This window comes from Gymnoscopelus microlampas (genome assembly GCF_963454915.1).
Source record: "Gymnoscopelus microlampas genome assembly, chromosome: 23".
NCBI classification, from domain to species: Eukaryota; Metazoa; Chordata; class Actinopteri; order Myctophiformes; family Myctophidae; genus Gymnoscopelus; species Gymnoscopelus microlampas.
This window is the reverse complement of record NC_139960.1, coordinates 20,480,671-20,508,466: the sequence shown is the minus strand read 5'-3', so window position 1 is coordinate 20,508,466 and position 27,796 is coordinate 20,480,671. Positions and strand designations below refer to the sequence as shown.

General features: G+C 41.6%; 1 protein-coding gene across 4 annotated transcripts; it reads right to left on the bottom strand.

Moving 5' to 3' along the window:
* Nucleotides 1–349: 349 nt before the first annotated feature.
* upf2 (UPF2 regulator of nonsense mediated mRNA decay) lies at nucleotides 350–26,792 on the bottom strand. 4 transcript variants are annotated; one of them, XM_084050530.1, is made up of 22 exons: nucleotides 26,729–26,792; nucleotides 23,303–23,676; nucleotides 21,537–22,316; nucleotides 20,852–21,012; nucleotides 20,538–20,729; nucleotides 20,286–20,444; nucleotides 19,781–19,884; nucleotides 19,205–19,290; nucleotides 18,977–19,085; nucleotides 18,204–18,317; nucleotides 17,971–18,087; nucleotides 17,575–17,760; nucleotides 16,990–17,193; nucleotides 15,499–15,774; nucleotides 14,373–14,556; nucleotides 9,065–9,216; nucleotides 8,327–8,431; nucleotides 7,687–7,785; nucleotides 6,304–6,480; nucleotides 4,170–4,311; nucleotides 3,372–3,492; nucleotides 350–1,710 (listed from the first exon to the last, which is right to left on the bottom strand). In XM_084050530.1, the coding sequence occupies exons 2-22, from the start codon at nucleotides 23,674–23,676 to the stop codon at nucleotides 1,701–1,703; spliced, it is 3,852 nt and encodes a 1,283-aa protein (XP_083906656.1). In that variant the 5' UTR covers nucleotides 26,729–26,792; the 3' UTR covers nucleotides 350–1,700. The 4 variants fall into 4 exon arrangements, with proteins under 4 accessions (XP_083906656.1, XP_083906657.1, XP_083906655.1 ...); XM_084050531.1 differs by having other exon boundaries at nucleotides 350–1,707; XM_084050529.1 differs by lacking the exon at nucleotides 350–1,710 and adding an exon at nucleotides 1,760–3,239.
* Nucleotides 26,793–27,796: the final 1,004 nt, after the last annotated feature.

Genomic DNA, 27,796 nt, shown 5'->3' with positions numbered 1-27,796 from the left:
CTCAGACAGGAAGTGAGGAAATTAGGATGTTTGGGGCCAAGTAATTACATAGAAACAGACACACCCTCTTGATTGCTCACAAGGGCACAGAAGTTACAAGCCCCCCCCCCCATAGATCTCTGCTGTTGCATACATGATATGAAATGTGATTTCCGTGACCGGGTGGTTTACCAGGCTACCTGATAAAAGGTATTGATGAACGTTTTCTCAACTCCGTTGTATATTTAATAACACACTATATCCTACTGTATGTGAGCGTGAAAACACAAAACCAAAAGCATGTTTGGTTGCACAGTGGGGCAAAATATGACATGTGGACTGTTGTATTTTTAAAAACACAGACACAAAGTATAGACTAAAGTCACCATTGGACACTTTTACTACAACATAGGCAGAGATTGGCTTACAGAGCTGGTGCAGAAAAGGCCCATGCAACAGAACACAGAGTATATCTATCCATAGGTTTAACAGACGAAAATAATCAAACAGGATATAGTCACTGCCCTCACTAAACTAAACATGACTCTCAAACACACAGATAAGGATCTTATGCACTTTTACCACGTTATAACACAAATCCAAATCAACAAAAAAACGGTATATTGCCCAAAATATTTGATGCGCCCTAATGTGAAACCAATTAATCTAAAGGGCTAAATGCTGAAAAAATAAATGAATACGTTTCTCCAGTTATATATTATATTTTCATGAAACACAGGTAGGTTGACATGGGTCTGCTGACTGCTTCACCCAGGACAGGGTTGTCACCAGAGTTAGAAGTTCCAATGGGGCCAGGAGTGGTAACCCATTCCGCCTTCCTCCATAACGCCCCATGACCTTGACCTTCAGTGGACGACCCTATCAGAACCTTCTCATCCTCCTTATGGCCAACTTTACATTTAAACGTATGGCCACGTCACTCATTGAAAAACTGATTTTCACCTTCAAAATGTTATGAATATTTTCAGCAAGCAACCGTGGTCATACGACAAAGTATAAATGACCGCCTCAGCGCTGCCTTTTCAACGGTGTGTGATTTAGCTAGATAGAGAAAAGAAGTCTGCACAACAACAGATGAGTTTCCAGCAGTGTGAGAGTCAAAAATCACTAGGGATGTCAAGTCCCCCTTATCCCCTACTACCCTTTCTCTCACACTCACACACACACACTCACACACACACGGTTCATTCCTTCACTCAACTCTGTGATCGAACATGAGAAACCATTCCACATCCTTATGCTATGCACGCTTGAGGACTGGTGACGGTAAATCCCGATGCCTCTCTCCCTGCCTGACTGCCTGCCTGCATGCCTGCCTGTCTATCCGTCAGTATCCGGCTGGGCAACTGTTTGCTGATCTTTGTACGGTAGTTTGTTCTACGGTCCAGACAGGTGATGTGTTTTGCTTGTGTGCTACTGTGCTGGAATCATCTCAGGCAACAGACAAAAGAAAAGGGTCTGTCTGTCTGTCCGTCTGTCTGTCTGAGCCTCTTCGCTATGGGTGAGGGGATGCCCCCGCTCCCTTCTCCTCCTCTTTCTCCTGCCACGGGGAGGGGGACAGATAGGTGCGAGGGACTGCACTGGCATCGGTGTGGGCATCTGGTGGACTCGTTCCCCATTCAGATGAGACCGGTCCCCCCTCCACTCTTTCGTTCTCGTTCTCTCTCTCTTTCTCACGCGCGCCCTGGGCCAGACTCCGGTCAGCGTCTCCTGGAGGACAGAGCAGGATGTTACTGTAGAGAGGAAGCCTTCCTAAGCACTACTCCTTATGTCCTATATCAATTCACATCCCCTTCTCTGAACTGTGTTTAACCCATTAAGACCGGGAATGCATCTGTGTCATTTTAAAATGTCTTTGGCTATTAAACAGATTACATTTGAACTCAAATCTTTGCTTGGTCTATCTTGGTCCGTGGACAAATACATATCATTTTGGGTGGTCCTTGACATGAAGAAAGCTAGGACTTAGAAGACATTAGTAGAATCCCCAGAAGCAAAGATGAGTTAAAAAATTCCCTTTAAAAGAACATATATTCAAAAGATTTGCACACATTTTCACCATTAAAAAAATAATAATATGGCAGATCTACAAGCTCGTAGTGCGGCACTCAGTGCCACACACATTTATATATATACTTTGGGGCTATTTTTGAATAGCCCCAAAGTATAAAATAATGGTTGTAGCTAAACATCTAAAATGACACAGTGTGTGTTGCCGGATTGAATGGGTTAAAGTGATGTTGAACTCTTGGTTGAAGCTGGGGTTGTAAAGCTAACTAACCACCATACCAAGTCCAAATATTGTCGTTCGTAGATCTTTATTGCTTCTGTGCTATGGACGAGTGACCAGAAGAAGCTATTTAATTAAATCTCATCACATGTTAAAACCGGTTTCAAAATCACACTTGAGCAAATAAACAATGGAAACAAATTGGACTGAAAAAAGTCATGGTACTGAATTTTGTGAAGGTGAAATGCCTGTCTTCGTTACCCTTGATGGAGGTACTCTAGTGCAACAAAATAAATGAATGGGTCACCATCACCAATATCACCGATGCCAGTAGACGAAACAGGCAACAAATAAAGCACCAGGACTCTTCCTGAACACATACTGTACTGACCGTCATTAAATTAGTTTAAGCGCTTGAGAGAAAATGGTACTGTGTCTCAGGCACACGTCTGGATATATGCATATGTAATGCACGGATACCATGTATGGATTCTTCGATATAGAAACAAGAAAGACATACAAGCTGGTTTCAATGTTAAGAAAATAGAAATTTCAACTTTATTTCCAACTTTTTTATATATATTTTTCCCCCAGTGTTTTTTCCAAGAAAAAGATAATTCATCTCACATGAATGCTTAGCACCTGCAAAGCAGAACACATTTAAGTTAAAACAAATTAGCACACACACAAGAAATGAAGTGGGTGTCCTCCACAAACAAATATTTCAATCACTATCTGAACTCTTTCCCTACCACCTGGTGCCTTCACATTACAGTCTTTAGTGGGGCTTTGAATATGCGCACACGTGCGTGCATGCACACACACACGCACACACACACACACTACGACTTAGTCAGATGAAGGTTCTTTGTGTCAAACACGGGTTCGCTTTATTTTGCTGACCCTAGCCAGCTCTTCTTTGCCGCTTTATTGTCTCTCTTTCTTGTCTTGTCTGTCTTGTCTCTCTTGCTTCTTATGTCTTTCACTTCTTGCCTGCTTTTCAAGTATTCTGTTCAGAGACACACCAATGCTGGAGAGTTAATGCGCATTCTACTTGGTGCCTGTACTCATTAACGCATTATTATGTGTTATGCATGTGTCTTCCTGTGTGGCCCGGGCTGAAGGTGTGAGGGAGGCTCACCTTCCTCCCGTTTTGAAGATGAGGTCAGCATTGGGAGCACCCTTTGGATGCTGGTAGCGAGGTCTGCGCTCCCGGTTAGTGTTTGCCTGCGCTGGACGCTGGGCCAGAGACTGCATCATCTCTGTAACACACACACACACAAAACCACAATAGAAAATACATTTTCATCCCATTTGTTAACTTCTTTTCTCCCTTGACAATACTCCCATCAGTGTTTTCACTTGACGTCAAAACAGCAACTAAGCAAAAGACTACAAGACATTTTCAATAGAAGCCATGAAGCTACAATCTGGTGGCCGACACTAGCCTGGAAACCAGACCAATCTGCCAGTGCAACAAAAATGAAAAAGCCCTTGGCAGATTTGTCTGGCCCCGCTCGGTTGTGATTGGATTTCGCTGCCCCCCCAAAGTTGTGGTGCACCAATCAGGGCCCGGTATGCAAATGTACCTCTGGGTTTATGACCAGAGGCATTTTTTTTATACGCCCCTTGGAAATGCAGGTTCCACACAGAGATTCCAGACTAATATCTACGCAGTGATATTAGTCTGGCCATGCCAGGCTACTACTTGACGGGCTTTTGTCACCACTAGTGTGAATGCAGCATCAGCAGGTATTTCGCAGTGGCCATTTTAAATCCATAAAAAGGGGAGAATTTGGTTTAATACCACTGGACATATAGTGCTATGCAGAACAACGGACAATCACCCCGGCTTCTGTACCCGACATCAAATTGGTAACCTGTTACAGATTTTTGTGTAATTGAATAGGGTGTTAAGTAAGCACCACCCATCCAGTACCCTGGTAGTCCTCCTGCTCCTGTCTCTCGTTAATATCCAGGGTGAGCTTCTTCATCTTCATGCGTTCCTCCTGTTCAGCCTGCTGCTGGTTGAAATGGTTGGCTGCCAGGTGAGATGACAGGGGCACATTGAGGATCTTGTACTGTGGACCACACACACACACACACACACACACACACACACACACACACACACACAAACATTTTAGAAAACATTTTTGCCATACAGCAGCATCGGGAGATCAATAAAACGGACACAGTTTAGAGACTTGGCATGAAGCAAGCGTGCACATAAAGGCCTTGCTGTACAGACTGTAATATTCTCTACCTTAACCCATTAAGACCTGGAGCCGATTCTACAAATGTCTTCTAAATCCCAACCGTTTTCTAAAAAGCGTAGGTTTCTACATCAGTGGTGCTCAAACTTTTTCATAATTGTCAAGGACCCCCAAAATTGTATGTATTTGGCCGCGGACCCCCCATCTCAAAACATTTTGTTCCAGGGACCCCCAGAAGCAAAGATTTTAGTTCAAAATGTTCGCTTTAAAATATCTATTCAAAGATTTGCACACATTTTCACAATTTTTCAAAAATAGCAGATCTACAAGCTCATAGTCGTGTGCCGTGTAAAATAATGCTTTTTAGCTCAAATAAAAAAATGAGACAGATGCATTCCAGGTCTTAAAGGGTTAAATAAAAACAAGCTCTATTGGCAGACAGCCTTTAATCAGTGCATTTCATAGACGATAAAAGCTCTTCGGAGAATGTGCAGCGCTCTTCCCTGAAGAGCTGGGAATTTGTGCACGTTTATTTGTGCGTGCATATCATAGAGGTATAATATAACTAGAGGGCGGATTGCCCCGCCCCCAGCTATCATTTCAATGAATGTGCTCACTGGCGTTTTGAAGCACCCGGAAGCCTGCCGGAAGTAGAATTATTGAGTCGTTTTTGGACACACCGTAGATTTATGAGCATGCGCAGTAGTGTCCTTTTTGCGTTCTACGGCAGCCCGTGTGTCAAGGATTGAACGCGAGATATTTATGAAATTCACTGGAGATGCCTATGTATATGTAAATGCATATGTATTTATGTATAATATGTTTACATATTTATATCTATATATATAAATATATATCAGTATGTTTTGCTCGCGCATGTATTTCTCCCCGCCTGCAGTTCCAGCTTTGGCCACTGGGGTGGCGGCTTCAAGATTTCTCAGCGGCTCTGGGGGCTTGGTGCATATACGTGAGTGGTTGACAGGAAACACCTCTGGGTATGTCCCACAGAAGGTAGTGACGATACGAAACACTCACACAGGGCGCTTTTTATTCACTGCCACTGAAGCCCTGTATAGTAGAGGGGGCTGTGTGTACAGTGGGGGGTGTAGTGAGAGGAATCATGTAATTTCCTTTTTTTTTGCCCTGCCATTGCATCTATAAAGACTATGTCTATGTCTGCCCTGACTTCCAAAGTAAAGAAAAAAATGTATTTGTTGTTTTACCTATGACTCAAACAGCTGTTACGGCTGATTTATTAAACTTAATTGCGCGTGTCACTGACCAAAAATAACTTGTAGAGCTTGTAGATCGGCTGCTTTCGGAGCACGACACCCGTATGCACGCAAATACGTATAACTCAGGCTTTACTAAACAGTGAAGTAATGTGTGAACGCATTGCTGTGGAGTGGGCAGAGTTCAGAATATTCCACTAATGCTCACTCGCTGGCCTCGAAGAAGGCTGGCCACACCCTTACATCCCAAGAGCCAGTCTCTGCCCCCAAACCACACATTCCACCAGCGTAGTTTGCCTAAATACACATGCAGCTGCAACTCAAAAAGTCAATATTATTCCTGGGCTCAGCCGGACAGTGCTGAGATTGTAAGACGTTCAATCAAAAGGAACGAGGCCTGAAAGTAAGAGTGAGTGTGTGTGTGTGTGTGTGTGTGTGAGTGAGAGAGTGAGATGGACAAGAGAGATAGATAGTGTGTGTGTGTGTGTGTGTGTGTGTGTGTGTGTGTGTGTGTGTGTGTGTGTGTGTGTGTGTGTGTGTGTGTGTGTGTGTGTGTGTGTGTGTGTGTGTGTGTGTGTGTGTGTGTGTGTGTGTGTGTGTGTGTGTGCGTTCTGAGGTCTTTTACCTGCTGCTTGTTGCCTTTGCGTGTGAGCATGACAAACTGCATGGTGTCAGAGATGTCGGTGTCCGGCTCTGCAGTGCACGCCGGCCCCGGGACCCCTCCTTTCTTCAGCTGGCTCTTCAGCTGCAGCGGAATGGCCACGTCCAGCTGGTGGACCTTGACCGCCTCGCCGCTGCGCTGCTACAGAAAACAAACGCACAGCAAGTCAAACTCGCCCTAGTAAGGTAATATGGTACAATGATCTAATAAAGGTATGAGGTAATAACGCATAGTAAGGTAAGATGGTTAACACTTCCTATGAAACCCATACATAATACACACACACACACACACACACACATATACATATATTTCATTATAAACATTACAAGGCATTATAATCTGCATTCTCATATTTCTGAAAACATTACAATACTTATAATCAGTTATAATGGATAGTGATTATAAGTCACTATAAGTGTATAGTGACTCCACTCTATAATTCATACATTACAAAATGATTATAATAATATACCATGATCCTTGCCAAAATGTCTGTGTGTCCAGCAAATATGAAGTATTAGAATGCTTGACCTTATAAGTCATTATAATGCGCTATGATTACCGTTGTAAGCCATTTTAGGAGTATTTATAAGGGCTTATAAAATAATGAACTACAGCATACACGGGCAACTGGCAGCCCGGGGGCCACATGCGGCCCCCACCTTCACTTAATGTGTCCCACAGGTTAATATCGGAATAGTGATATATTATTGATTTCAGCTGTTACAATTCCAAACATGCAAACACGACCCGCTTTAATTACTTCAGTCTAGAATTTTAATATTAGTCATTGAGCTACTAATATATAGTCTTTTTTATGTCCAATGTATTTGTATTTAAGTTAAAAAGTTAACATAAGTATAATAAGAAATTAAATAAAATTTGTACTTTTCAGGATTCCAATTCAAAAATAGCAAAATAAAAATTGGATTCCAGTTCAAAAATAGCAGATCTACAAGCTCAAAACGTGTTGCGGTTCGACACGTTTTGAGTTTGTAGATCGGCTATTTTTGCTACTTTTGTGTGACATAGAATGGCGAAGTACGCCATTCATTTACGAAAAAAAGTTAAAATACAGAGATAAGAGGTGTCTGCCCGAAAGTATGCACTGTGGCCCTCTGGAGTCAGTGTGGAAATATAGTGGCCCTCTCCATCATCAAAGTTCCCAACCCCTGAACTACAGTATACAGCGGGGGTTCTCAAACAACCCCATATTATGAGAGTTTTTTTCTTGCGACCCCATCATGTCGCAGCCATAAACATATCTTTTTGGGGGTCCTTGGCACAAAAGTAATGTGTTATAATAAATAAATAAACTGTGATGTAATGTGGTTGGACAAATACCTGCAGGTTCTCCAGCATCATCTTGTCCAGAGCCTGGATGAAGTCTTCGTCCTCGGCACAGGCCACGTGCTTCAGGCCACCACTCCGGAGGGTCACCTCCTAAAGGAAGGACAGAGGAAGTAACAAAGCCCATACATAAGCACGCCATCGCAAAAGCATACAGAGAATTGGATTCTAAAAACGAGTAGACATTTACATTTCAAAACTATGTAATTATTATATCATCTTTTAACATTCTAATTTTTTTCTTAAAATGAATGCCCTACTTCATACTAGTCATACTACAGTGTCACACAAAAGTAGCAAAAATAGCCGATCTACTAACTTGCGACGTGTTGTGAGTTTGTAGATCTGCTATTTTTCCTATTTTCTAAATTGAATCCTAAAAAGGTGACCGTTTTGGACATACAAGGTTTCCACCCGACAGCAATGATATATTTTTACATATATCATAAATGATCCACATTTCTATTATATTACTTATCGAAGTTACTGAATCTATTTGAGTTTAACAAGTAAATACTATGAAAATGTTTAACTGCTTCACTTTGTAAGGGCAGGCATCATGCGTTTTGCCCAAAAATGATTTGTGTGTTTGTTTTTTTAGAAGTAAACTCGTCATACAGACATCCATCCTTACATTGTTCTCCTCATCCGTCTCATTCTCCTTGTTGGAGTCAGTCAGGTAGTCTGTGTTTTCCTCCTCCTCTTCCTCTCTCTCCTCTTCCTCATTCTCAGAACCCTCCTGGAACACACAGACACAGTTTGTTTATATGCACACTGTGTCAACACACAAACCGGTGGGATTCACAGTTTAAAAACTTTAAAATGACAGAGATACGTTCCCGGATTTAATGTTTTTTTGTTTTAGATTTCTTTGGCTATTCAAAAATAGCAGATATACAAGCTCATAGCGCGGCACTCGGTGCCACGCTATGAGCTTGTAGATCTGCTATTTTAGATTTTTGGAAAATCTTTGAAAATAATATATTCTACAAATGTCTTCTAAATCCTAACCGTTTTTTGAAAAAACTTATGTTGATATATCAGTGGTTCTCAAACTTTTTCATGTCAAGGACCCCCAAAATGATATGTATTTGGCCGCGGACCCCTATTTTTGAATAGCCAAAAGTATAAAATAATGGTTAACGCTAAAATCTAACATGACACCGATGCGTTCCCGGATTGAATGGTTTATATGCACTGTCAATACACAAACCGGAGGGATTCGCAGTTTAAAAACGTTTTCATTTTCTTTTTTTTTTTTTTTTACTGTGATGTCACCATGTCTCGTCTACCAATGCAAACAGGTTCCTTAATTCACTGTGAGGTGGGTGTAGTGAACAACAAAAGTGTGACGTTTTGCGCATACACTCACTTCCTCCTCCTGCTCATTCATCTCGCTCTCGTTACCCGACTGCTCCTCTTTTTCCGCCCCACTCTCCTCATCGTCGTCATCGTCTTCCTCGTCCATCGCCTCCCCGTCGCCCAGCGTACCGGAACAGCGGCCATCCTTCCCCATGACCAAGCCTTTATAATAGCGATAATAATAATAATTAGTAATAATAACAACATATCTATAAAGCACTTTATCAAAAGTGTGTAACAGAGAACTGGACAAATCATAATTTAGTCATAATCTGACATGGTGACCAGCATGAAAGACAAAAATATTGTGTAGTCTGAGCCAGTGTTGATTTTGACAGCAAATGTTGATTCAGTTTTAGTCATAGTCTTTTGAATAAAAGCGCATTTAGTTTTAGTCATATTTTAGTCATCTGAAATGTTTTTGTCTAGTTTTAGTCGACTAAATATCATAAGATTATGGTCGACTAAATCTATAGTTAACTCATATACTGCCTAGAACGACTAAAACGACTTCTGTCCATAAGCCATGCCTGCCAAGAACGACTAAAACGACTTTTTAAAAAAAATTAAAAAATTAAAAATATTTTTTTTTTTTTTTTTTTTTTTTTTAGATTTTTTTTTTTTTTTTTGACCCAAAGACCAAGGAGATATGATTTTTCGAAGATATAGACTCCCATCCACTTCCTTGTTAACTTAAAACTTAAAAATTCTGTATCTCGGCTCCTGAGTACTTTTTTTTTTCAATGAAAAATCTTGGCGGTGTTCAAACAGGCCAGAAATAATTCTGGCAGTGAATGAGTTAATTTAGTCGACTAAAATGTATTTTGGCGGTGCCTTGATGGCGTCGTAATGGTTGATTTTACACTTGGTTGCATGCTGAAAATAGCCGATCTACAAGCTCACAACGCGTCGCAGCGCGACGCGTTGTGAGCTTGTACATTTGCTATTTTCAGAGCGCAACACCCGAGCGCAACCAAACATAAAATGACATGTCTTAGTTCTACTGGATCGCTTCTCCACTCGTCCCTCACTAACAATTTAGTCTAGTTTTTATTTGTTGACGAAATTGTCAGTATATTTAGTCCTAGTTTTAGTCATCATAGCTTAGTTTTTATTTAGTTTGTCACTGAAAAAAGGTAGTCGACGAATATTTTGTCGTCATGGTTTTAGTCGACGAAATCAACACTGGCACACACACACACACACAAGTAGTTTCAAAGAATCCATTTGTATCATGTTACAGGTAGTAACAATGTTCATGGCCTTAACAGGCTTTTCCTTACCAAGATTGAGTAGATACATTAAACAGATTACACACAGATGGTTATGGACAGATTATATCATAAAACACTCGAAGCACGCCCAACCGGACAAGCAGCTTTACGCAAACAAAAGCACCAGTTATAAACCGAGGTAAGTCATGCAAGAAGCTCGCAAGGAAGTCATTGTGTTCGCCAGACAGGTGTGCTTCTGCCTCTGACAGTAACCAGGGTAATGAGCATGAAAGTCCAGACTGTAGGATTATGTGTGAGTGGTGATAGAGGGATGTGAAGACAGGGAGGGGAGGCAGGCTGCTGTTAAAGATCAGGTCCTTGGTAAGCAGGGGGACTATGGAATGCCTTAGCCTAGTTATGGTATGAAAGCTTAAACAATGGTGCTTCTGTGTAAATGGGGGGGTCTCTCTCCATATCCCTCATAAATCACTCTCGCTCTCCCTTCAATTTTTGAGCATGCACGCGCACACAGACGCGGGTGGAGCTATATTGAAGGCATTCTCAGCATATTCTAGGTTAACAACTTGAACCTGTGAAACAATACAACATGTTGCTATCAGCAGAGTTGTTTACACTGTGACGAAAAAAGGGTGCTTTACGCTTTGCTACAGGAAAGCTTCCTCCTTCTTGCTTGCCTCTCTGACTCTCTCTGGTCTTCTTGACACAAGCCAGCTCTGGTTCTTGGCATTAATGGTGAAAACACCCTTTAAAAAATGCCCCCCCCCCATCATTTTACATTTCGAGCAAACGAAAGCGACTGCAAAGCTAAATAAATTATCAATAGATGCATTGGACTGCATTTCCAAATGATCAGGACTAACGGGCAAAGTCCAAAATTTTACTTTTTAGCTTACCATCCAAATGTCTGGTAGATAAAAAATGACACCCACCAAACATTGTTTTTACCAGACAAAAAATACAATGCATATACACAGCCTTTTTGTGTTGCGTATCATTATGCAATCATTTTAATAGTCCAGTTTGTGTGCAATATGCCCCAAAATGTAAGAACTACACTAAGCAACAAATAAAACGTATATGTTACACAAGGGCAAATGCCAGATATGTCTCGCACCCGGTACCCCCTGACTCCATGTTCTTCATACATCTGGGTCATGTGTGTGGCGACTTGTGTGAAACACACAGAATACACATGCATTTTGGAGTGGTCGGCTGATTAAATTGTTCTGTGATAAACTCATTTATGCCGTCCTTTCGGGGGGTCGGCAGGAGCAGTGGGCAGACCTCTACCTGCTGAAGGACATAGTCTCTTCTACTGGCTTGGGCCTTGACACATTTCCCCACCCAAGGCTGAAAATTTGGCCCTGGTATTTAATGACTTGACCGGACCACATCTCACGTGGGAGAGAAAAAATCGAACGTTATTTTCATCCACACTTTGTCATATTTGTGCTCATCACATTTCATTAATGCATTACATTTCAGCATCAAATCATTCATTAACAGAATCCTCACTAATGCATTATTTTTTGCCTGCAGCCTCTCTCACCACTGATTCAGTCCATGGTTGCCGTTTCAGCTTGCCTATCAAATTAAGTAGATGCAAAATAGCCAAACCCAAATCTAGTGGCTTCAGTCAATAGACTATAGTCAGGGATGCCAACAGAAATACTGTAGCTTGACTCCTCAAAAGGTCCATGCATGGTCCATGCGTGTCCATGAACGCATTTAAATTGAGAGAGACTTACACAGATAGGAGGTTACATAAGCATGTGTGCACACGTGCACGCACACGCACACACACACACACACACACACACACACACACCTCTTTGAAACACTATACAGACACACTGAGTTGAACAAAGACCCTGTACACCTTCCTGATCATTGCCTCTCGAAGCCATGTTCCTAGTCCTTCTTTATATGTACTTAAAGTCCATTTGTTTAGTCACTCAATGGCAAGTATTGCCAAGTTATTATGACTCTCCATTTGTGGAGTTCAGAATTGTTAAATGTAACTCGGAGTTAAATGAAAAAAGTTGGTCAAAACATTTTTATTCAGGTAATTGGGTCTAAAGCCTAGCCAGCTACCTCTTTTTCATAACCTTTCTTTTCTGGCATCCCGATTTATCTACAGGTCCTAGCATAGCAACGAAATTCACTCCAACATACTGGTTTAGTTTGCGTCACAGACACGGTGCGCGTGACCTACCCTCACTGCAGTGATGTAGAGCACAGAATCTGATAGGTAACCAAATGTGGTGTAACACCATAACAGGTGCAGTGTGCTTTTTACAAATGACTCATACCATTTTCAGGAGGTGTTTTTCATTATGAAACGGGCTACATTTACGGCAAAAAAACACTTTTCACTGTCACAGACTGTACATACAGACTGCTGTAGGTACAGAACTTGCCCTGTAACTGTATCTTAACTGCTACGCTGCCTTTGGCAACTGAATTTCCCTCACAGGATCAAAAAAGGTCTTATCTTATCTCTTATTTCTCACTTCTCATAGGACCAATTCCAGACATTACTGCATTTGTTATTTCCTCTAATTTTACATTATCAACTCTATGCTAAGTCTGTGATGACAACTATGACACGTTGTCTTTAGCTGTGAGAGGGTTTCAGATTTCAAACTCTTTTCAAAGTCTTGTCGTGTATAGTAGGCTTCTGATCTGTTGTTTTCTTCCTTAATATCTTTCCTTCTGGGGTTTCCACACATCTCAACTTTGTTGTTGCTATCATCCGTTTCCCTGTTTTGTCAATTACACCCGCCTGTCCCTTGTTTATTAGATCCTCTAGTGGCATTAAGTCAGCAATACAGTGTGACGGACAAACAAACACACTCACACAAGCACAGACAAGAGACCATATTTCATACAGTAAACCCCTCTCCACTTTTGTGGTGGGGAACAATTAACCACTAAACGGTGATAAAGCTATCTTAGTTTTAAAACGAAAGCGCCATGTTTCTTCTTTGGGTATGTGAAAAAAAAGACAACCCAGTAAGTGAATCCTCACAATAGAGATTTTGTGATATGTGTTAACTACAACTAGTATGTGCACATAGAAGACATACTGTAGCACATGCCAGCATAGTGCAGCATAGTGGAAGTAAACAAGTCATAGAACAGAATACTAAGTCATTACTGCTGTGCTGATGAGCCAACAAGGCTGATATTTTATTGCAAGAAAAGTGCAGATGCTGTGAGTCAAGGCTGATATTTTGTCGATTGCTGAAACATCAATGCTGATATTTTGTTGTAAAAATGTTTTGTTTTGCCGTTCATTTCGGACCCAGCTCACAACTGTTTTGTCTGCGTGACATGTGTGCTTGGATGAGTTCAATCTGTCAAAGAGTAACGAGTGATCATTCATCATCTACCTGCCTACACAGTGCGGAATGCTACCCGACCGGCAAGACAGAGAGCAAGCATGGAACCTGAGAGGTTGCCCGACACCTTCTCACACGTGCAGTAAAACACCAGCCTGGGAAGAGACTTTTAACCCTTTAAGACCGGGAACGCATCTGGGTGTCATTTTTAGATTTAGTTGGGCTATTCAAAAATAGCAGATATACAAGCTCATGAGTGCCGCGCTATGAGCTTGTATATCTGCTATTTTTGAAAAGTCTCGACATTTTTGTCAAATCTTTGAATATATATATATTATTATTTTTTAAGTGAACATTTGTAACTCAAATCTTTGCTTCTGGGGGATTCTACAAATGTCTTCTAAATCTGTGACAATTTTTTGAAAAAACATATGCTGCTATAATATCAGTGGTTCCCAAACTTTTTCATGTCAAGGACATGGGTTCCAGGGACCCCCAGAAGTTGTAACAAATGTTCGCTCTAAAATATATACATATTCAAAGATTTGCACAAATTGTTCACAATTTTTCAAAAATAGCAGATCTACAAGATCATAGCGCGGCACACGGTGCCGCGCAATGAGCTTGTAGATCTGCTATTTTTGAATAGCTCAAGGAAATCTTAAAATGACACAGATGCGTTCCCGGTCTCAAAGGGTTAAAGATGGTTTTGTGAGGCCAGGAGGCAGGAGGAGCATACCTAGTTTGACCAGAACCTCCCTCTCCAGATCGGTGACCTGTTTGGTGGCCTCCTCCAGGGAGCAGCTGAGTCTCATCTTAGGCCTGAGCAGCTCCAGGGTGTCGCTGATCATGTAGTCGATGTCTATGGGGAACGGGTGGTCCTTGCTCCACACTTCCACGCCCTTTTTCCACCAGACGTACCGCTGCATTGGCCATACAGTAAAACAATGTCGTCAGACAAACGCCACACTCTCTGTAGGCTGAAATACTTGATTCAAGACTAAACGTTGCCTAAACGTTCCCTCAGAGAACAGAGGTGTTGATGTCTGTACCGTTGACACATACAGTTTAAGCACTACTTGACGCGAGTGTGTACATAAATAAAATTAAGAGGTAGAGAATGTACATACTATATACTGTTTTGAGCATTCTTTTGATAAGCGAATCCTATTCTGTACTTCTTGGCAATTTTAACTTGAGTTTTCCCCTGGGGATCAAGGGATAGTCCACTCCATCAGAGAGAATCCGCGCACTCACAGAAATGTCCTTCAGGCACCTTTATTTAGTTGGCACGAGCAGCATACAGCATACGTGTTTCGGCACAAAGCCTTCCTCGGCATTACCAGGCTTTGTGGCCAAACACGTATGCTGCCTTTGCCAAACGAAATAAAAGTGCCTGAAGGACATTTCTGTGAGTACTTGTATTCCCTTTGAGGAACTTTTCTAGACCGTGCACACACTAGTTGTGCTTGCATTCTCTTGTAATTCTGTAATCCAATAAATGCAATACGGTTTACTAAAAATAACGCACGCCGGAGGCTAATTTAAACAGTAATAATAATTTGAGCTAACATTTAGCTCAAATAACTGTTAATACAATACAAGGGTTATCATGCATATTCATTTAGAACAGTGATGCAACTATAGCCATGCCGTTATCTGAAAATAATACACCACGCATCTCTGCCAATCAGTATTGAATATTCTTCCAAACCACGGTATGAGAGATATCTGATTTAATCCAATCTAAAATAACTGATATTGATAATTTGCTTATTCATATGAAGTTACTGTGGACAAAAGCGATATGACTACAGTATGATGTCAGACAGTCAAAATAAAGGGCACGGTAAGAGCATACATGCCTGGAAGTAAATGAGGAAACAGTCCAACTTCCTTTTGCTGGAGCCCCTGTCAAAGTACTGGCCGCAGGTGTCCAGCAGAGTGCAAACCAATCTGATTCGGAACAGGTGCTCTGGGGGATCCAGGGGACTGGGACTGCCATCTTGGTTCACCCCGAAGGAAATGAAGGAGAATAGGGTGCGGAAGATAACGGCGGACTCCACCATACGGTAATTGTAGAGCTCGCCCAGGAACTTGGCGCTGCTGATACGCCGCTGGTTAAACTTGGGCTGGTTGACCTTGGGGGGGGGGGGGGGGGAAGTGCGTTTGTGTTGGTGAAAAGAAATGAAAGGGAGGGGGTTGCATATTATGTTAGAGAGAGATGACGTGTATGTGTGTAACACCTATATTGTAAGGGTTAAATCTGCATTCTGTACATTTCATGTCCTACCCAGGTTCTTAACATACCCTACCATAGAGATTGTCAATGAATTCACACAAAAAAACAGTTCATGATCAAGTGGTGAATATTGCATCACACACAGAGTTAATTTAAATGTAACCAAAATAGTTACATTTGTACACTCTAAATTAACACTGAAGACTTTACTGTGCACAGCTGATGCATTTCAGCTCAAATAGTCTTTTTCAGAGTGTCATTACACAGAGCGGTCATCAAAGCTGCAAGGAAAAAAGCCTCAAGGAGGGATTGTGTTTGTCACCATAGCCACATGTTTTGTCATTTTGAGGAGGTGAAGTCATACAGTCTCCTCACATGTCCCCACAACACAGAAACACACTCCTTGGAATGACGACTTTGACAGCTTTTCACTTCAGTCTTTGTGGTACATTAAGCCTAGCTTATACCCTTGGTCTTTTAAATGTCTGCTCAAAGGTCAGGATCAAAACAAGAAATTCATAATTGTATTCTATTTCGACATTTTCCAAATATTGTCACACAGTCAATGTCTTCTGTACTGACAAAGACAAAAAAAAACTTTTAACCACTTAAGCCCTATTTACTTTGTTCTACAACGAATAGTGAAAATAGCCAATCTAAAGGTTTTCAGCATGTTGTGAGCTTGTAGATCAGCTATTTTTGGGAAGAAGAAAAAAATATTACCTATTCACCTATAAATGCCCAAAATAGGGACACCAGGTTGAAAGTAGTTAAAGCCTCTGACCAGGTTCAAATACAACAGTGCCAGTCTGCAGCAGCACATACATACGGCCGTGGCATGAATGCACAGTAGCATCTGTAAATTATTTTGTTTTTAATCAGTTGAGCTCATTTTAGGTACACAACAAAATGCTAATTAAACTCTGATTTAAAAGTGATTCTTATATAGATCTGAATAAAATAACTAAAACATTTCTAAAAAAGGTGCAGAACAGTTAATTTAAAAAGACAAATGTGTTTACATCAATCAGCTTACGACAGCCATTATCTAGTTGCTTCCATTTTCATTGTGGAGTTTTTTTTGATTATGTTCATTCCTCGACACACTCCTCACCTCCATGCCCAGGCGGATGTCCTCCAGCACTCCGTCCACCACGTGGATGCCCACGTCCTCCTGGTAGGCCACCAGGCCTGCCAGCAGGTTGGCCACACAGTGGATGCTGTTGTACTTGACGTTCCAGATGTTGACCATGCAGCAGATCAGGTAGCTCTTGATCTCCGGATCCTGCCACGGTAGCTTGCGCATCTGCCTCAGCACCTGAGGTGGGAAATGGTGGGGTTGGTAGAAAAGAAAGAAGAGGATGGGATAAAGTAAAGGGAAAAAAAGAAACGGTAAAAAGTAAGCACAGGATCAACAGCATGAAATATTGTGTTGACACAAAGTACATTTGTTTGTTGTCATAACATGTGACAATGAAGTGTAGTATGCAACTGGTACTCAGAGTTTGAGGAAAATTAGAAATATAAAATAGAGAGAGAATAATTGTAATCGTTTATTTCCCTTATTAACAGAACTTTAAGAAAACAGGTACATGCAGAATACAGTCCACTACTCTACAGTCTGAAAATACACAATGAAATCACCAAAACAAAGTTTGGCTATGAGCTATATCTCTCTCCACTCATAGAGTGACTGTACCTTTTCGGTGGTGACCTTAGACAGGTCTTTGTAGAGCAGCTTGCGTATGTACTCGTGCAGTGGAGGCCTCTTTTTCCTCACTGTCTTCTCCATGGGCGGGGGGTTGCAGTAGTAGTAGGCATTCTCCACCATGGTCACGTAGCGTGCATCTAGGTGCTGCGCTTGCTTTTTACGCATCATTTGTTCCTGGGACGCAGAGGAAAAGATGATAATTATTTGGGTGCGATTTCCATTATGAACACCAATATGAAAGCCATCATTCATTCTGCCCAGATTAAAAGTTATCTGGATGAATGCAATAATAGCTTCCGCTATGACTCCAAAAGGTACCACACCCTGTGTGTGTGTGTGTGTGTGTGTGTGTGTGTGTGTGTGTGTGTGTGTGTGTGTGTGTACCAGTAGGACGCTGGTTCTTAGGTGGGATTCAGGGGACCTGAAGAGGAAGCGTCCGCAGGTCTCCAGCAGAGTGCAAGCCATCTCTATGTGATGATGGGAGAAATCCGACAGCAGCATCTGGAGAACACACACACACACCCTCTCCTTTGTAATAATATCCTTTTACAAGTGATTAACATTAATCTGATCATGGGGTTAAAGCTTTAGACACGGAGTAGCGATTTGTCACCTACCTTCAGACAATAAAGCGAGTCCGTTTTGGAGAACATCTTGAACTTCGCTAGCTCCCCAATGAATCTCACCGTTTTGTTTTTGGTTTCGATGTTAATCTGGTCCTTCTTCCGGATCTGTGGCAGCAGCAGAACACATAGCAGTGTTGATTTTGACAGCAAATTCTGATTCAGTTTTAGTCATAGTCTTTTGAATCAAATTACATTTAGTTTGAGTCATATTTTAGTCACCTGAAATGTGTTACTGTTAGTCTAGTTTTAGGCGACTAAATATCATAAGATTATAGTCGACTAAATCTACAGTTGATTTAGTCGGCTAAAATGTATTTTGGCGGTGCCTTGATGGCGTCGTAATGGCTGATTTTACACTTGGTTGCATGCTGAAAATAGCCAATCTACAAGCTCACAACGCGTCACAGCACGACGCGTTGTGAGCTTGTAGATCAGCTATTTTCAGAGTGCAACACGCAGCGCAACCAAACATAAAATTACTTGTCTTTCAATTCTACTGGATCTATTCTCCACTCGTCCCTCCCCAACATTTTAGTTTCGTTTTTATTTGTTGACAAAATTGTCAAAATATTTAGTCTTACTTTTAGTCATCATAGCTTAGTTTTTATTTAGTTTTAGTCAGTGAAAAAAGGTGGTCGACGAACATTTTTCGTCATAGTTTTAGTCAACGAAATCAACACTGACACATAGGTGACTGACACACAGTTGTCAAATCTTATCTCATCTGCAGAGCACAAAGGGTTGTAGCAACAGAGATGACCTACGTGAAACCTGAAGTCTCCCTTCAGCATGGAACACAGGTCTTCTGCTACATCCGACATGCAGGGGTGAAGGGTCGCCACCAGGCGAGAGTAGAAGGGCAGGAGATCCAACCTGTCCAAGGACAACAACAGTGTGAGGGCTTCTCCAAGTCTTCAGCGCAATAAAACATGACAACAGCACCACCTGGTGGAGTTAGTAACCACAACCACACAGGTCGTGCAAGGTTGTACCTCTGCCTGGGAACAGTGAAGAGGGCACGGACGAGCTTCCTCCGGTTGGATTTGGTGTTCATGTTCATGCAGAAATCCATGGCAGCCTGCGGGAATATATAAATACATGCAATGTCTTAGACATTACAGGGGATTGCAACATCTCCCTTTCAGTTATTTTAATGGCAATTATTTACAATTACACTTTTTTTTTTAGAACTTAACCCATTAAGACCTGAGGCGATTCTTAAAAATCCTAACAGTTTTTTGAAAAAAAAATCGAAAAAGAATGTTTTCAAGATTTTTCAAAAATAGCAGATCTACAAGCTCATAGCGCAGCACTCGGTGCCGCACTATGAGCTTGTATATCTGCTATTTTTGAATAGCCAAAGAAATCTTAAGTGACACAGATGCGTTCCAGGCCTTGGGGTTAAATCATTGCTAATAAAACATGTGTGTTTCAATACTTACAAACCCACTAACAAATTCATCTAATTGCTATTTAAGAATGTTTGAGAACCCCTAAATCCTTTAAGTCCTGCCTGGCCCAGTAGCGGACACCCTTATTCAAGTATTTCGAGTTTAAGATCACTATACCTTGTCTATGAGGTCTCTGTTGACGCAGTTGGGAAGCTGCTGAATGAAGGCGTCCACTATTAACTTCAGGTGTGACCCAGTGCTGGCCTCCTCATCCTCTTGTTCTTCACACATAAAACAATGAATGAGATTGATGTAAACAAGTACAAGTTGTACTTGCACATAGTCATTAATGTATGACTATGTCAAAGGACACCATAGCTGGAGTATATGAATGTCACTATGACACACACATAATTGAGGGACTGTGTGTTTATGAATGCCATGTTGGTTTTTCATAGGCTGCTTTCTCAAAGATAAGAATGTAATAACGTTTTTGTGAATGAGTCCACAAAACTCACTTCTACTTCAGGATGAAAGGAGTCTATATGCAGTTTATTATCCAGCCTTCACATAATCAACGTGGGAGGTTGGGCGAGTGCAATCAAACTATCAAGAGGGAACGTCTCACTCAGTAGTGGGTTTGCTTGTCAGACAGTGAGTGAGGAAGTGTGTTCATCTCTACCTTGCTCGTCCAACAGTTTCTTGGCCAGTTCTTCGTTCTCCGTCTCATCTGGTCCCTCCAGTTCCAGTGGGTCGTCAGCTATATCCAGAGCCTCCAGTTCCAGCTCCAGTTCCTCTGTGGTGGTCGCCAAAGTCGCCACGTCCTTCCCATCTTTGGTGTCTGATGCAGAGGTTAACAGGAAACAGGATTACAGCTGTGTGCATAATCTTAATGTGAATGCATGCATGTCAATGGCACAAATAACGTTAATACCTTTGGCATCGTCCTTGTCTTTGCCCAAGCCGCCCTTGTCGTTGTCCTTGAAGAGGATGGCGGGGACGAAGGCTTTCAGGTCCACCATGTTCTCGTAGAAGTTCCGAGCATCCTCGTCTTCCCAGATGCCTCCATCTAGGTCATACTCTCCAGGCTTGCCTGGAGTGAAGATGTCAATCCCAGGACCATGCTCTGTGGGCACCACAAAGACAAAATATTAGAGAGTACGCAAACATGAACGGTATTTTTAAATCCCGTCAGTAGCCCGTATCAACTAGATATACTGTACGTAGTAGGAGTCACTCATAACCCACCTTCCTGCACAGTCTTGTCCTGAGGCAGCTCTGGCATGTTTTCATCAAGCAGGTCAGCGAGAGACTGAGTGTTGGCCAGCAGCTTCTGGTAGGATGTGGCGAATTCCTCATACTGTTTGTGTCTGTCCTCACTTAGCTCCCCTTTAGAGTGGAGGATACGCCTGATGAGGGGAGAGAGCAAAGTTATGACTTAGTGTAAAGAGAAAATATTAGTAATGCACTCACTGTGATATTATTGCCACAGCACACACTTTCACAATTTTTCTTCTGTGAAACGTAGATCGTCGTGTAGCCATGCCCTCGTCTCTCGCACACTCTGAGCATAGGGCTAAACATTGACCTTTAATTATGACCTTGACCGGTTACCGATTTAAAAATAAATAACTAAAACAATAGCAAACCTTAGCCAAAGGTCCTCCCAATTTAGCCATGGATTTTCACATAAATTGTGACAAACAGATTGGCCCTAGACACCAGCAATTACAATACACCTGTTCCACTGTGCGCAGGTGACTGAACAAAGCACAAAATCTGTGGTAAGCTCAGCTCAGTGTTTGAAAACAATGTACCAACCGGCGGCAGCTGACAGAGTGGCTTACATTATTTATCTGTGTGGTCACAGCTAACCACAGACTGAATAAAATCTACATAAAAGCTTAAGCTATAACATGCAATAATAAGTCACCTGTTCTGACGTTCAATGTTCTGCAGCTCTCGGTGGTCCTTCTTCAGATGCTTGGTGAGTGAGGTGAAGTATTCCCTCAGGAGGTTCTGGAAGGGCTGCTGCTTCTCTGTGTTTATGATTTCACTGGGTGGGAAGGCCAGGCCAAACTTCTCCGAGGCCAGTTTCACCTTGCGGGGCAACAGGCCGGCGATGTCGTCCCCGCAATGCTTACAGAAACTAATGACCACTGACACATGTGTGTGTGTCTCCCGGTCCGTCCCAATGATGTTCTTCAGCTGCTCATAGATGAGCGACAGCCCCTCCTTGTCTGTGAACAAGCCAACGATCGTGAGCTCGGCGATGAAGCGCAGGTCTGTGCGCAGCTTGCTCACGTTGGGCGTCTTCTCCTCCTTCCTTGCCTCAAAGTGCTTCTTCCACGCTTGCAGCAGCAATGGGGCGAACTCGACGTAGCGCTGGTGGAAGAGGGAGCAGAGGTGCACGGCGCAGCCCACGTCGGAGATCTTCAGCTTGGCCTCCACGACCGAGCTCACCGCCTCGCCGATGTACTTGCTGAGGTTGAGCGAGCCGAAGTCGTTGGAGAGGGAGTCTCGTTGCTGCTCGGTGAGCGTTCGCAGCTTCTTGACAAAGGCGGTGTTCTTCTTAAGGCTGGAGTCCAGGCGGCTGAAGAAGGCTTCCTCGGGCCGACCCTCGTGGGCGTTCTGGTTCTTGACGCGGAGTTCCTTTCTGCAATGGTGGCGCTCCCAGGCCTCCTGGTGCAGCTGATGCCCCTCCTCCTTTTCCCTGCAGAGACGAAGACAGATGAGATGGGAGGGTGAGGGACAGCAGGCAGCGAAAGAGGACCATAGAATGAGCCACGGTAGCCATGTGTCATGGCTGCCTATCAAAGAGATTCTGATACAGTCTTTTTTTAGAATAATGGGCTGTCCCGCTGCATGAGACTCTGACATTTTACCACAGCGAAGGGATCAGAGTTTCAGGGGGCGGTAAAGGTTTTACAATTCAGCTTACTCTGCCGTCTTATAAATATTAACCCTTTAAGACCTGAAGCCGATTCTACAAATGTCTTCTAAATCCCAACAGTATTCTGAAAAACGTATGTTTCTATGTCAGTGGTGCTCAAACTTTTTCATGTCAAGGACCACCAAAACGCCAAAATATGAATTTGGCCACGGAGCCCCATCTCAAAACATTTTGTTCCAGGGACCCCCCAGAAGCAAAGATTTGAGTTACAAATGTTAGCTTTAAAAAAAAATATATATATATATATATATATATATATATATATATATAAAGATTTGCACAAATCTTCAAGATTTTTCGAAAATAGCCAAAATGTAAAATAACGCTTTTTTTTAGCTCAAATCAAAAAGTGACACCGATGCGTTCCAGGTCTTATAATGGGTTAAATCATTTAAGAAAAATACACTCATCTCCTGTGCCTAAAACAGGCCAGTCAAAATGTCCCGTTAAATCATTCTAAAAGCCTTGTCTCCCGTGGCCGGTGTCTATGCAGCCTGCCAGCCTCCCGGTCAGCATTTTTACTGTCTGCAGAGCTGGCACCGACTGTTTCACAACCGAGCCCAAGCCTGCCACCACAATCACAATTTATTCATACTAACCACCACGTTTCCTTTACATTTTGATAGGCTTCCCCTGACTGTGACATAGTTGTTTTAACGATGAGCAACATAATTACATTGACAAATCAAAGTAAAGTAACAATAAGTCAGGTTTAACATAACAACGCAAAGATGAACACCGCTTACTTCAGCTGAGCCGCCTCTTCCTCACGCTGCCTCTTGGCCTCTTCCTCCTGAAGCCTCCTCTCCTCCTCCTCCTGCTGCTTCCTCTCCTCTTCCTCCTTCTTCCTCTGTTCCTCCTCCGCCTTCTGTTTCTCCTCCTCTTTCTTCTTTCGCTCCTTTTCTTCCTTCTTCCTCTTTTCCTCCTCTAGACGCTTCCTCTTCTCCTCCGAGGCCTTCCCGCCGTCTTTTTTGCCGCTTATTTTGGCCTCGTCTTTTGTCTTGTCTCGAGACACGCCCGCTCTCCTCTCTCCATCGCGGTCTTTCTCCTTTTCTTTATTGCTGAAGGAGCCCGCCTCCTTCTCGTCCATGTTCACTGATCGCTTGCGTTCAGCAGGCATCTGGAGACGAGAGAAATAATAGTTAGTGTACATCTGGATCTTGAATACATGCGGTTCATAATATTAAAGATAATAATCAGCCGTGCAGTGTTGATTTCGTAGACTAAAACTGTGACGAAAAATGTCAACGTCGACTACCTTTTTGAACTGACGAAAACTAAATAAAAACTACATAAAAGCTAAGCTATGATGACTAAAACTAAGACTAAATATACTGACAATTTCGTCAACAAATAAAAACTAGACTAAAATGTTAGTGAGTGACTAGTGGAGAAGAGATCCAGTAGAACTAAAAGACAAGTCATTTTATGTTTGGTTGCGCTCAAGTGTTGCGCTCTGAAAATAGCAGATCTACAAGCTTGCAACGCGTCGCAGCTTGTAGATCGGCTATTTTCAGCATGCAACCAAGTGTAAAATCAGCCATTATGACGCCATCAAGGCACCGCCGAAATATATCATAGTCGACTGATCAACTGTAGATTTAGTCGACTAAAATCTTATGATATTTAGTCGACTAAAACTAGACAAAAACTAAAACATTTCAGATGACTAAAATATGACTGACACTGAATGGAATTTTATTCAAAAGACTATGACTAAAACTGAATCAAAATTTGCTGTCAAAATCAACACTACAGCCGTGCAACTAAGGACACGGCTGTGCACATCTCCTGTCCTGCCATGGAATAAATGGCCCGGCCAGAGCAGAGAGGCCGCCTGGGAATCAGAAAGTTGCCAGTTCGTCCCCTGGCTTAGCGACCGCCCCAGTACAAGGGGCGGTCGTAGCTGAGTGAGTAGAGAGTCCACCTGGGAGACAGAAGGTCCCCGGTTGTCATCCTGCCCCGGGGTCTATGTACATACTGTACTGTAGTGTCCCTGAGCAAGCCACTTAACCCCCAACTGCTCCCAGAGCGCTGTACTAATATCGTTATAGGATGGGTACAAATTTCACGTGCAAATATACAATGACAAAAATGCTTTGATTTGAATTGAATACTTTATTAACAGTTTGCAAATAGTGCAGTGGTACGATTTAACGATGATTTCTATTGCTAAAAGGATGACACACAAAGCCCTCGAGGCTCGTTTTCATTGTGGTCCTGAGTATGAGCGGGGACCTAATTATTCTATTATTATTAGTGTGTGTCCCTGAGTAAAATACCTTTACCCCTAACTGCTCCCCAGTGGATGCCATGCCATATTAATGGCATCCACTGCCCAAAGTTTGGACTGGTAAATGCAGAGGCCACATTGCAGGTACATAGCAAATAAATACCCCAATAACAACCAAAGGGTTATTTAAATGGTAGCCACCTGATGCAAATTATTAGTAAGTTCAAAGTCACAAAAGTGTGATTACATCTATGTAGCTTGGTTTTTCTGTGAATGTGTGAAAGAACATTCGTGGTGCAGAGGGCTGCTCTGCTTCTATACTACGCAGTGGTGAAAAGTAACTAATACATTTACTCAAGTACTGTACTTGAGTAAATGTACAATTTTGAGCTATTTCTTTACTGGAGTATTTCCAATTTTCAGTACTTTTACTTCTACTCCACTACATCTCAGAGGCAAATATTATCTTTTACTCCACTACAATTATCTGACAACTTTAGTTTATAATTACTTTGTAGATTTTGATTATAATTACAAAACATACATAACCACTTCAGCCCTATATACATTTAATATTAATAAAATAGCCGATCGAGTAGAAGTAAAAGTATTGGAAATTGGAAATACCCAAGTAAAGTACAAATACTTCAAAATTGTACTTAAGTACAGTACCCTTGCATTGTGTTAGAAAACTGCATCCACTTATGGTGTTAGCGGGTCAAATTTGACCTGTGATTTAAATCAGCCCAAAATACTCAAAAAATAAGTATTTTCATTATTTCTTTTCTTCCACCTCATAGCCGACTTGTAATGCATTCATATCCATGTAAACACTTTTTAAAATATAATGTTGGGTTAGGGCTAGGGTTTCATCTTTCAAACTATCTCGTTCTCTATTATAAAAATGTTAAAATTCACTCATTACATTTCCTATAATGAAGGCAATGGATAATGATGTTATCTAGCTAGAATAGAATAATTTAGAATAATAATTAGAACACACTTCCAAAAAAAAAAAAAAAAAAAACTTGTTTTCGTTTTTTAACTTCTTTTTTTTTTAATTATTATTAAAAATACTGACACTAGTGGTGTTAGGGTAACTATATTTTACTCCTGATAGCAAATGCTAATTGAGGACAAGTCTCTCTCACTCTCAAACATGTAAACATTGAATATTGACAATTTGGGGGGGAATTGAGCCACACTTCTTTGCCGGGTCATTTCGGACCCTAACACCACAGGTGTCACTTTTTTTTTTTGAGACAATCAGAAAGAAAAAAAAGACCCTAACACAATGGAAGGGTTAAGTAAATGTATTTAGTTACTTTACAACACTGGCTATTACTAGGTCTCACGCCTACAGATTGGGCGGCACGGCCTCCTGTCAACGTTCAGCAGCGTATCATCAGCTAACATTAGCTAACAAGCACTTCCTTGTTGCTATGCCAAAGTTAGGCAGATACTGGCTCAAATATGTTACTTAGCCGACGAACTAGCATCTTATATATTGTGTTGCTGATATAAACTGGTGCTAAGAAACGTAGTTCAGTTTTAATCAGCAATAAATAAATAAAAACGTGCAATTCACAAAGTTAACGTTAGCCTGAAAGGAGAGCCTCATTCTTTGGCGTTACGACCAGGTGGGCGTGGTTTTGATGCAGTCCTTGAGAATTAGGTTTAGGATTGGGTGTACAGCCACGCCCACCCAAGCGAAACACCAAAGAAAGAGGGAGTCCCGTTAGCTAACGTTAGCAGTGAAGCATTATTATTAGGCCGCTTGAATGGAAGCACCGATGTAAACAAATGCCTTGACAGGCGCACAGTGTCCCCACATTGTCTATTTTTATGTGTGCATCGTGCACTTGTAAATATAGACAATGTAATCTGCCCATATTAAGCATAAATCTGCTTTAACATGTTGAAAATGTAAAGAATTTACCTTCAATTTGTAGCAAAATAAACATCAGCATTGAACGCTGGTTTCCGTGTGAAGAGCAGTTAGGACCCTGTTCTGTGTTGCCAGGTTTTGTGAGAGAAATAAGCAACCGCGGCTATGCACTGTCCACAGACAAATACATATTAATTTGGGGGTCCTTGACCTGAAAATAATTGAGAACCACTGGTTTAAAAACATTAAGGAAACAAGCCAAAATAAGCAATGACACTTTAGAAACAAGCCCAAAAAAACGCAACTCGCTAATATGTACAAGCAACTTTACAGAAAAACAAGCCAAAAGTGGCTTATAATAAGCGGACATGGCAACCCTGACCCTGTTGGTTTGGCTTTGGCTAAAATAATCCTGCCTGACTAAAAAACAAGCGTTACTAGCTCAAAGGATACAGGATATGTGGGCTAGAGATATCTGGCCAACTCCATGTAAAATTGGCTATTTTGTCCAAATTGAAAATTAAAAAAAGTATATGAAACATGAAAGTATATGTAACAAGCCCAGTGCTTTACTGAGTCTTCCAGTTTAGTAGACCTTGTATTGTGAATTTGTACTCCCATGTATTGTTGTTCTCATGTCTTACTAAATAAAGTACATCAATCAATCAATCAATATATTTGGAAAAGGTTTTTAAGTAAAGTAAAGTATACATGATTAGAACATGCTTAAACATTCGACAATTAAGGTCTAATTATTTCTTGAATTGCTACAAATTGCCACAAAACCTAATTTTGGGCCAAAAAGAAGATACAAATCAAGTCTGATAATGATGTGCTGCATGTTCACTTCATGTATACTTTACTTTACTTAAGACCATTTTTCTAATATTTTATTTTGCAACATTTTGGACAAATAGTCAATTTTACATCGAGGTGCCCAGATGTCCCTAGTGCCCATCTATCCTGTATTGTATCCACTCAAAGGTAGTGCCACAGATAGTCCTAGAAGTGATGCGTTTAATTTCTGTCATCCAATATAAAAATGCAATTGAAATAATATGATCTAATTAATTGTGTTAACCAAAAAACGGATTGACTTTGGCAGGCATAACGGTCAGG